Source organism: Sorex araneus, chromosome 10 (genome assembly GCF_027595985.1).
Source record: "Sorex araneus isolate mSorAra2 chromosome 10, mSorAra2.pri, whole genome shotgun sequence".
Lineage (NCBI taxonomy): Eukaryota > Metazoa > Chordata > Mammalia > Eulipotyphla > Soricidae > Sorex > Sorex araneus.
In genome coordinates, this window is record NC_073311.1 from 65,200,748 (window position 1) to 65,212,286 (window position 11,539).

The following is an 11,539-nucleotide window of genomic DNA, read 5'->3' on the forward strand; positions in this document are numbered from 1 at the left end:
TTCTGTGTTTTAGTATTTTAGTAACTAAATCCAGGGAAAATTCTGTCAGAAATTGCATCATTGCAAGCTTGCACCTCTCTTTAGTGATTCTTATAATATGGCGGTCCCCACGCCTTCTCCCTCCCACTCCCCCAGGAAAGAAAAAGCCCAGAGAGAAAAACCTTTCCCCTCCTGGTGTGGCATGGGGCTTAGTTCACAGTCTGGAGACATTTCTGCAAGAAGCTGCTGGTACCAAAAGCAGTTTAGCTGGGCTCCGGGGTCAAGGTCATCCAGCAACGGAGAGGCTGCACACGTGCGGCCACTCGGGTCACATCTCGGCGGAGAGCGGAACTTATTTTTTTAATGTTAAGGTTATTTGGGCAATAGGAAATTTGGAAATTTCTTTGCAAAAAAAAGAAAAGGCAAAACCATAATGGAAGTTAAAAAAAAAAAAAGCTAGCATGGGGGCTGGAGCGATAGCACAGCGGGGAGGGCGTTTGCCTTGCACTCGGCCAACCCAGGTTTGATTCCCAACATCCCATACGGTCCCCCGAGCATCGCCAGGAGTAATTCCTGAGTGCATGAGCCAGGAATAACCCAAAAAGCCAGGTGTGATCCAACAAGCAAAAAAAAAAAAAAAAAAAACAACCTAGCACTAGAAACAATATGAAGAGTCAAGTTAATAAGTAAAAATAAAAATTAGCTAAGGGCACAAATTAATGGTTTTTAAATACAATCAAATAATACAAATAACCAATAAACACAAGAAACAGTTTCAAACACATGTTTTCAAAAAGCAAAGCCAGAAGCTGAGGTGTGACGGGAATGAGAACACCAGCAGGGGTGAGGCGGGGAGGGACTCACACTCCCGAGTAGAGCAGCATCGAGATTCTGAAATGTAGCCACAGCTCGGCAGAATGATTCCTCTCCTAATTGTGTATATAAAATATATCGACAAAATTAGTGTACAGAACTATTCATGCAAGCATTCTTTATGGTAATATTTAAAAAATCAAAACTCCTAAATATTCCATTGTTGATCTGTGAGATCCCTAAATCAGAATACTTCAAAAAACATGTTTTAGGGGGGCTGGAGCGATAGCACAGCGGGTAGGGCGGGTGTTTGACCCAGGTTTGATTCCCAGCATCCCATATGGTCCCCTGAGCACCGCCAGAAGTAATTCCTGAGTGCAGAGCCAGGAGTAACCCCTGTGCATTTGGGTGTGGCCCAAAAAAGCAAAACAAACAAACAAACAAAAAAACGTGTTTTAGAGAGAACAGCTGATGGGGCAGTTACAAAAAGGCAAGTGAGAAAGCAATAGATGAGCTTGACCCATCCTGCAGCAAATGTGGGCACCCGGACATGAGAAGGGACCGGGTCAAAGGGCAATTTGGGGGGTCAGCCTGAGTGGTCAGGGGAGCAGGAGAGGAACCCCTGGAGTTTCCCCTTTCCTGCTTGGGTGGGGCAGACAGCCGTTGAGTCACTGGGGGAAGGAGGGTTCAACCAAAGGTAGGATGCTAAGTGAGCCTGATTTGTTTTCTTTTTAATCTTTTCAGTAGATATGTTTGCACACCTGGGCTGCAAAAACATACCAGCTGTCAGGATGCTGGAAATAGTTACCTCCAGGTGATCGGATTAAGAGATCTTTATTTGGACTTTTGCACTTCGTTAAAAGTCTAGATTTAATGTATATTGCTTTTGAATAAAAGAAGATATGATTTATGGGGAACTGGAGCAATAGCACAGCGGGTAGGGCATCTGCCCTGCACGCGGCCGACCCGGGTTTGATTCCTCCGTCCCTCTCGGAGAGCCCGGCAAGCTACTGAGAGTATCCCGCCCGCACAGCAGAGCCTGGCAAGCTCCCCGTGACTTACTCAATATGCCAAAAACAGTAACAACAAGTCTCACAATGGAGACGTTAATTACTGGTGCCCGCTAGAGTAAATCAATGAGCAACGGGACGACAGTGCTGCAGTGCATGATTTATGGGCTAGGGAGATTGCTCAAAGGGTCATGCAGGAGCCAGTTTGATCTCTGGCACCACATCTTCCCCTGAGCACCTTCAGGCAGGTCCCACCCCCACCCGCCCTGTAAGTGTAAAATTTTAAGAATGTACATCGTTTCAAAGCTTGTATTCATCAAAGCATTAAGGATCCCAGTCCGCCTTCCTCCGTATAACACTGTTTGCCTGAAAGTAAAAAGGCAAAATAAGAGTAATCAGCCATCGGGGCTGGAGCGATAGCACAGTGGGTAGGGCGTTTGCCTTGCACGAGGCCAACCCGGGTTCGAATCCCAGCATCCCATATGGTCCCCTGAGCACCGCCAGGAGTTATTCCTGAGTGCAGAGCCAGGAGTAACCCCTGTGCATAGCCAGGTGTGACCCAAAAAGCAAAAAAAAAAAAAAGAGTAATCAGCCATCTAAGTAGAGTTACTTTAATTGGGAATATACTGTTTCAGGTAAAAACCTAACAGAAGCTCAAGAAGGTCTGAAAAAGTTGTTGGGGCGGGAGAGTAGTAAAAGGGAGAAAAGAGGAAGGTGAAGTAAGAAATTGAAGATCAGAGTTAGTATGAATAAACTTAGACTACTGAAAATTGGTTCATGGTCTTATCCTCTGGGAAAGTCCTAACTCCCCACCCCAGACAGAGCCCCGCAGCCGCTGACTCCCACGTCCAAAACGCTGCCATGTCCCTCGCCAGGCTCCGCTGTCTCGGGATGGACGTAACTGAGATATTAACCTGCTGAAAATTTGGGTTTTACGACTGAAATCTCCAGGCTTTCTCCGAGTTGGGATGGGCTACTTCCCTCCACCTCCCTGTTCTTCCAGAAGCCTCAGCAGTCACATCCGCACACCAAAGTCACTCCCCCCACACACACACACTTTAAAAAAATCTTCTCCAGTTATTACCTTCCCATAAAAATACTGACTGCCCTGAACAAACACCATGACCTTTTAGTACCTGTATTGCAAACCCTGATGCACAAAAGGAGAGAGAGAGAGAAGAAAGGTGCCTGCCATAGAGGAAGGGGGGGTCAGGGTGGTGGGAGGGAAACTGGGCACATTGGCGGTGGGAATGTACACTGGGTGGAGGGGTGGGTGTAGGAACATTGTATGACTGAACTCCAGTCATGACCAGCTTTGTGACGGTCGATCTCACGGTGATTCAATTACAAAAAAGAAAAGGGCAAGCCAGCCCCCAGCACCACAATCAACACGGGGCTTGCCTGGCCCGGCCCCGCCCGGTGCCCAGCAAATTGCAATGTAGATTTGCTAAAGGTAAAGTTGGTTTTTGGTGGCTGCCAAGTCTCCTGGAGTTGTTTGTTCTGTGCGTGAGCCAGGGGCCACCTGGAAAGCAAAACCAAAGTAAATATCGAGGGTCAAGGGTTCAGCCTCGTCACTGCAAGGACGCTGGAGCTCCAGTTTGAACTGCCCTCCCTTGTCTACAGTTTGCTACTTCAGTGGCCAGTCCATCAAGGACACCTGATGATGCTCCTGGCTGCGCACTCAGGAGTCACTCCTGGCAGTGCTTGGGGGGGCATGTGGGACCCTGGAGATCCAACCCAGGTCTGCCACGTGCAGTATAAATGTACTACCTACTGTGCTATTTCTCTGGCCCCAATCAAATTTTATTTTTCAAATTTTTATTTAGTTTTTAGCTTTTGGGTCACACCCAGCAATGCTCAGGACTTACTCCTGGTGGTGCTTGGAGGACCATATAGGATGCCAGGGATTGAACCCAGGTCAGCTGTGTGCAAGGCAAACATCCTCCCCACTGTGTTATACTCCAGCCTTCCAATCAAATTTTAATTTAAGAAAGAATAAAAAGGTGAAAGATTTACACGATTTGAAGAGGGTTCATTGGTGGTGTAGAATGGGCACTGGTGGAGGGATGGGTTCTTGAACATTGTATGATGGAAACACAAGCACGAAAATGTGTAAATCTATAACTGTACCCTCACGGTGACTCACTAATAAAAAAAATTAAAATAAAAAGAATAAAAGTTGCTTATACATGAATGAACATAGAGAGTATCATGCTGAGTGAAATGAATCAGAGGGAGGGGGACAAACATAGAATGATTGCACTCATTTATTCTCGGGATATTAAAAAAACACCAGCATAGGGGAATAGCACCCAAAGACACAGGAATGAGAGCCAGGAGGACTGGGTGCGGGTAGGAAGCTGGCGACAAGGGGGAGGGGAGGGCAGTTGGGATGGGGAAGGGACCACAATGACAATAATAGCCGCCAATGACCACTCTGGACGCAAACTGAGTGCTGGAAGGAGGTGGCGGGATATGCATGATTCCGGGGAGGGCGGGAGGGTAGCTGGCGACGTGGGTGACGGGAAACGTGTCCTGGAGAAGGGGCGGGTGCTGGAACGTTGTGTGACCGAATCCCAACCATGCACAGCCTTGTGTCTCTCGCCGTGACTCCGTTTAAAAAAACGAAAGATGAAGAGAAAGGAGAGCGGGGCTGGAGTGATAGCACAGCAGGTAGGGCGTTTGCCTTGCACCGACCCGGGTTCTAATCCCAGCATCCCATATGGTCCCCTGAGCACCGCCAGGAGTAATTCCTGAGTGCAGAGCCAGGAGTAACCCCTGTGCATTGCCGGGTGTGACCCAAAAACCAAAAGAGAGAGAGAGAGAGAGAGAGAGAGAGAGAGAGAGAAAGGAGAGCAAGGAGAAGTTATACTTAAAAACCGCAGCATCCATGGGGCTGGAGCGATAGCACAGCGGGGAGGGCGTTTGCCTTGCACCTGGCCTACCCGGGTTCGATTCTCAGCAGCCCATAGGGTCCCCTGAGCACCGCCAGGGGTGATTCCTGAATGCCCAGGAGTAAGTAACCCTTGTGCATTGCCGGGTGTGACCCAAAAAGCAAAAACAAAAAACCAAAAAAAAAAAATTCAGCATCCAGGAAAAACGAACCACATAAACGCCCCAAGCTGACGGCGGAGGCCACAGGTGGCGCCCCAGTGGGCGGGGCCGGGCGGGGGCGGGGCCGAGCGGGGCCCCAGGTGCCGCGGGTCTGTCGTCACGCCAGAAGCCCCGCCCCGACATGGCCCCGCCCCGTCCCTAAGGCCCCGCCCCTCCCAGGATAGGAGGCCCGTGATTGGCCGCGCGCCGTGGCGCACGCGCAGCTGTGCCGGCGGCTCGGGGCGGCTCGGGTGAACATGGCGGACCGGCTCACGCAGCTGCAGGACGCGGTGAACTCGGTGAGCGGCGCGCGACCCCCCAGCCCCCGGCGCCTCCCTGACCCTGCACGGCGGCGCTGTGGGAGGGCAGCCCGCGGGCCACCGTGCCCCGGCGGCGGGTGACCCCCGGGAACCTCTAGGGGCCCCAGTGGCCGGGGATCGTCCGGGGACCCGCACCCCTTGCTGCAGGGAGACGCCCCCCCCCCCGAGGGTCCCAGGTCCAGGTGTGCGGGCACTGGACCGGGGGTGGGCAGCACCCGTGAGCACCCGAGCTGGCTAGCCGCTGCCCCCGAGGGGGGACAGGAAGCGCCTGCTGGACGCACACGGCCCTCTGCTGCGCAGGTGCCCCCCAGGCCTCTGCAGCCAGGCTGGGCAGGAGCCCCAGCGCCCAGGGACCCCCACAGCGGGCAGGTCGTGTGCGGCGGGGGGCTGAGTCAGTGTCCAGCCAGGCTGGGCAGGAGCCCCAGCGCCCAGGGACCCCCACAGCGGGCGGGCAGTGTGCGGCGGGGGGCTGAGTCAGTGTCCAGCCAGGCTGGGCCGGAGCCCCAGCGCCCAGGGACCCCCACAGCGGGTGGGTCGTGTGCGACGGGGGGCTGAGTTCAGTGTCCAGCCAGGCTGAGGCCCAGGGACCCCACAGCCAGTAGGCATTGGTGTGGCTGGGGGCTGAGTCCAGTGTTCAGCAAGTCATGAGAGTCTGTGGTGGTCAGCTTGATGCGAATGGTGATCCCCCCCCCCCCGCCCGCTCCCCAGCTCCGGGCAGGGGCAGATTCAACATCTCTTTGTTTTATTTCAGTTTGGGGGCCACACCTGGCAGTGCTCAGGATTGACTCCTGGGGATCAGCCCTCACGGGGCTCCAGGCACCCCATGTGGGATGCTGAGGGTCTGGCCCAGGTTGGCCCAGGGTTCGGCAAGCGCCTTAAGGCTGCACTATCTCTCTGGGCCCCAGCAACGTTAGTTTACACTCTCTGTGTGAGTGTTGAGGACTTTTGAGGACTGTTGTAAGGGCGTCCCGGGAGCTTTGGAAGAGGAGGGCACTTGGGAGCTGGGGTGTGTGTGTTCTGTTTGTCGTGGCTGTGCTGTGAGAATGTGCCCCATCGCAGCCACAAACCAGCCGTTGGTTACTGGAGCAGCATTAGCGCCCGCACATATACTGAAGGAGAACACAGCCGGTCATCGGACCCGGAGCTCCCCCCGGCAGGGAGAGGCCAGGAGAGGAGAGTGAGTGCTGAGCCCCAGCTTGTTGCTGACGGCTCCGAAACACCCCAAATGTTGGGTGTTTCCCTTGTACACCAGGGTGCGAGGTCAGAATCTGTGAGCGGGGGAGAGGAACACTGAATTGGAGAGCCGGGAGGCAGTTGGACAGCGCTGAGGGAATCGGCTCTCTCGGAGCAGATGTGAGGATGGAAGGAAAGGGAAAGACCCGGGCAGGAGGAGGGTGTGAGGGGAAAGGCAGCTGCTGGCCCGGAGAGTCTCCACCAATTAGGAATTAAAGGAAACGACGGGTTTGGATCCGGTTACTCTGATGCCAGTGGAGAAGCTTAGCGGAAATGAGCATCACTGAGGGAAGTAAGGGGTTGAGGTTTGCGAAGTCAGACCCTGGAGGGAAGGACGGGACCGCCTTAGTGTGCGGGGCCGGAACCCGGTGTTGGCAGCTTTGCACGCTACTCAGGAGCTGCCTTGGAGCGCCAGGGCGCACGGCCGCGGGCTGGAGGGACCTTTCCCGAATGCTGAAGGGACAGACTTAGACACGCTTCCTTTTCGCTTGTAACTACTCTCTTCTCACAAAAGGGACCGTGTTTTGGCCAAGAGTCCCAGCTTCTCATTTGCTCTGGGACATCCTTAGCTTTTCACCCGAAAGACTTGCTCTTTGCCGCCAGCCTCCCGAAGAGCCTTCCTCATTCTGGCCCTGGGGACGCGCTTGTGTCTCTTGATCATTCTTGGGAATGAATGGGCGGTTGTTTCGTCTTTCTTTCGAAGTGTCCCAGTTAGCTTGATCGCCAACCTAGTTTCTCTGCAGGACTGAGCATGTCGGGGTAGTGGCTGGGACCGCTGACCGTGTGCTGTCTCTGCCCTCAGCTCGCCGATCAGTTCTGTAATGCCATCGGCGTCTTGCAGCAGTGCGGGCCGCCTGCGTCCTTCAGCAACATCCAGACGGCGATCAACAAGGACCCGCCCGCCAATCCCACCGAGGGTGAGAGTGTTTTTCTGGCGTCTCCCACCTGGAGTCCCGTATGACTTGGAACCCCTTGAAATTTCTTTCTTTTTTTTTTTTTTTTGAATCCCTTGAAATTCCGTGAGCCCTTCCTAACAGTGTTCTTGTACTTTGTTTTTTTGTTTGTTTGTTTGTTTTTGCTTTTTGGGTCACACCCGGCGATGCACAGGGGTTACTCCTGGCTCTGCACTCAGGAATTACTCCTGGCGGCGCTCAGGGGACCATATGGGATGCTGGGAATCGAACCCGGGTTGGCCGCATGCAAGGAAACGCCCTACTCCCCTACTTGCTGTGCTATCGCTCCAGCCCCTGTTCTTGTACTTTGGGACGGACCTTAAGTTTTGTTTATCATGGAAGAAATTAGTGATGCTTGGTTCACATCCCTGCTCCTGATTATTTTGGTGTTAAATAGTCGTTTTTCTTTTAGAGGGAAATTTGTATGAATTTAGCTGAATTTTTCTTGAGCGACCTGCGTAAAGAAGCCTCCGTTTGCTTATTCCTTCCTACCGGGGTCTGCCGTGTTTCCTAATGCGTGAACTGGTGCACGCCGTTTCACTCCCAACTCAAGTTGGTGTTGAGGCTAGTTCTCAAATGTGTAGTAGGATTGGCGTGTTAAAATTACACATTAGTCAGGAGACCCTGCTGCAGAGAGAGTCATCCGTCAGGTTAGTCTTTGCGGCTTGGTAACGTGAGACGTAATACGCGTCTCTGGAGGCGGGCGCCAGCGTCCTCACTCGGCGGTGTCTTCCCCAGAGTACGCCCAGCTTTTCGCGGCTCTCATCGCACGAACAGCAAAAGACATCGATGTCCTGATAGATTCTCTGCCCAGTGAAGAGTCCACGGCCGCCTTGCAGGTAGGAACCTTTCCTCGGGAGCTGCAGGGTTTTAGTTAAAGGACTCCTACAAATGTTCGGTGGCTTTTTGATTTGGAATGGGCGTTTTATCATTCAGGTTACTGAGAATTGCACTGAACGCATACAAGTTCCTCGGTTTTCTCAGGTTTGCACTCAGAGAGGACGAGGGGAGCTGGCGTCTGGCGTGGTGTGGCCGGGAGCGTCCAAAGCTGGCCCGGAGCTCCTGCAGCCAGCAGGGAGCTCTCGCCAGGGTTATCCGCAGTAGTTCATTCAGGGAAAGTACCTAAGACAATTTTGTTTTGTGTTTTTGCTTTTTGGGTCACACCCAGTGATGCTCAGGGGTTCCTCCTGGCTCTGCACTCAGGAATTACTCCTGGCGGTGTTTGGGGGACCCTGTGGGGTGCTGGGGACCGAACCCGGGTTGGCTGCATGCACGGCAAACGCCCTCCCTGCTGTGCTATTTCTCTGGCCCAGAAGTTTTGGTTTTTAGAATGTTGCCGCTGAAAAACTTAGCACGAGGGCTGTGTAGTTGCCGCAGTTTCTGAGTGAGACCCTCAGACGGTTTCTTCATTGTTGGGGGGTGGGGCAGGGGAGGTACCCAGGGACCCCAGGGCCGTCCCTGCTGGTTCCAGACCAGGCTTCAGCGTGAGGCACCCAGGAAGCCGCACTCGCCGTGGGGTCCGCGTGGACAGAACCCGGGTCCGGGCCTGGCTGCGTCTCAGCGGCCCGCAGGCTGTTCCTCACGAGGCTGTGCGCCGTGTCCCCTGCAGGCCGCCAGCTTGTACAAGCTGGAGGAGGAGAACCACGAGGCGGCCACGTGCCTGGAGGACGCCGTGTACCGCGGGGACCTGCTGCTGGAGAAGATCCAGAGCGCCCTGGCCGACATCGCCCAGTCCCAGCTGAAGACGCGCAGCGGCGCCCACAACCCGCCCCTCGCCGAGTCCTAGCGCCCGAGCGGCCAGGCGCACTGACACCCGCCGCCTCCTCTTTCCCGGTGTCCGGCGTCGCTCTGGTGCAGGAACCCGGGAGGCTGCGCGGAGCAGCTCCGACTCTCGCCTCCTTTTCCTCACTGGGATGGACTTCCTGAGGCAGAGACTGCGCGGAGGGGCGCGGCGTGATTAAACGCGGCTGCTCCGAAGTTCTGTTGTGGCCCCTTCTCTTTATTTCTGTCCTGTTCCTACAAGTCTTTTGTTTTGTTTTGTTTTGTTTTGTTTTGGTCACACCCAGTGATGCTCAGAGGTTCCTCCCGGCTCTGCACTCAGGAGTCACTGCTGGCAGTGCTCGGGGGGCCGTATGGGACGCCGGGGATTGAACCCAGGTTGACCTTGTGCAAGGCACACGCCCTCCCCGCTGTGCTGGCGCTCCAGCCCCTCCACAAGTCTTTCTCACTCGTCAGCCAGCTCCCCCCCGGCCAGAGACGGGTCCCCGCAGAGCTGGGGCCGCGCCCACTTCCCTGGGGTCCTGCCTCTCTCGGGCGCTGGGCACTGTTCGGACCCCCAGGGCCCCCGCTGGCGATTTTCACCGAGTGGGCTGGGGGTGCCGCTGCCCGGGGCCTCCAGGCCCGCACGCGGCCGCACACGGGGACGTAGCAGGTGGGCGTGTGCCAGGCGCGCACCCCGCTCGCGGCCTGTCCTGCCCCTCCGGAGACAGCGCTGCGTGCACAGGGACGGCGGGAGCAGCGGCCGTCGGGACCTTTCTGCTCCGAGGAGCACAGTGGGCCGGTGTGGAGCGTCGGTCAGATGCAGCCCAGGGGCCGGGTTCCCATCTGGCTCGTGAGGGAGAGGAAGGGGCCATGGCGCCGATGATCGCGCTCCACCCTGCTCACCCAGGATGCCCGCCCGTCACACCCCTGGCGTTCTTCCTCCACGTCTGTCCCCGCTAGAATCCCGTTCTCTCTCGTGTGCCCTCCCGAGAATCTATCTCCTCCCTGACGCCCTCCCCGAGAACACCCGCTGGACTCAGTCTATGTGGTGCCGGGCTCGGACCCGGGGCCTCACGCCCACACCCATGCCCACCCACCCTGGGGCCAGTGCTCTCCCTTGAGCCACACCCCTGCCTCCCCCATCTCTACCTGCTCTTTCTCATCCTTGCCTTGCACCTGCAGTGAGGGGGGTCCCGAGCCCACTCCTTAGCTTGTCTGGCTTTGTTAACTTCCCAGCCTTTGCTTCAACAGAGGGGCAGGTGGGCTCACAGAGTCACCCTCCAGGCCAGCCCTGGCTCTAGAGGTGGGGGGGAGGGAGGGGGGATGGGTGTGAGGGAGGGCGGGGCCGAGGGCAGGTAATGCCTGCACCTCCCAGGTCCTTACAGGTGTGAAGGGGGTAATGCCTGTACCTCCCAGGTCCTTACAGGTGTGATGGACGGTAATGCCTGCACCTCCCAGGTCCCTGAGGGCATCGCACTGACCTCCACACTAGGAGCTGGGAGCACTAGACTCACCCACAGCCCACAGCCTTGTCCCGGGCAGGGCAGAGACGGGGCTCTGCAGGAGTAACAGCCAAACCTGCTTTCACGTCATTAAATGGAGCACTTCGGTGTGAGTAGGTAAAGGAGGGGCAGAGAGGTGCAGGGCAGGGGCATACCTCAGGCCAGGCTATCTGGAGATCGTCTGCAGGGGGCATGTGAGGGCTGAGTTTGCTCTGAGAAAGAGCCTGGGCTCTGCAGTGAAGCGGCACCAAGCTGGGCATCAGCTGTCAGGCGGAGAGGGAGCAGGAAGCGTCCTGGGAACTGGAGCATCCTGGGGACTGGAGCATCCTGGGACAGGAGCATCCTGGGGACCGGAGCATCCTGAGGATAGGAGCATCCTGGGGATAGGAGCATCCTGGGGACTGGAGCATCCTGAGGATAGGAGCATCCTGGGAACTGGAGCATCCTGGGGATAGGAGCATCCTGGGGACGGGAGCATCCTGGGGACTGTTGCATCCTGGGAACTGGAGCATCCTGGGACAGGAGCATCCTGGGGACTGGAGCATCCTGAGGATAGGAGCATCCTGGGGATAGGAGCATCCTGGGGACTGGAGCATCCTGGGGACTGTTGCATCCTGGGAACTGGAGCATCCTGGGACAGGAGCATCCTGGGGACTGGAGCATCCTGGGGACTGGAGCATCCTGGGATAGGAGCATCCTGGGGACAGGAGCATCCTGGGATAGGAGCATCCTGGGGACTGGAGCATCCTGAGGATAGGAGCATCCTGGGGACTGGAGCATCCTGGGGACGGAAGCATCCTGGGGACTGGAGCATCCTGGGAACTGGAACATCCTGGGGACTGGAGCATCCTGGGGACGGAAGCATCCTGGGGACT

General features: G+C 56.0%; 1 protein-coding gene across 1 annotated transcript; it reads left to right on the forward strand.

Moving 5' to 3' along the window:
- Positions 1 to 5,114: 5,114 nt before the first annotated feature.
- MED21 (mediator complex subunit 21) lies at positions 5,115 to 9,378 on the forward strand. Its single transcript, XM_055118338.1, has 4 exons — positions 5,115 to 5,194; positions 7,251 to 7,365; positions 8,140 to 8,240; positions 9,011 to 9,378. The coding sequence occupies exons 1-4, from the start codon at positions 5,153 to 5,155 to the stop codon at positions 9,185 to 9,187; spliced, it is 435 nt and encodes a 144-aa protein (XP_054974313.1). The 5' UTR covers positions 5,115 to 5,152; the 3' UTR covers positions 9,188 to 9,378.
- Positions 9,379 to 11,539: the final 2,161 nt, after the last annotated feature.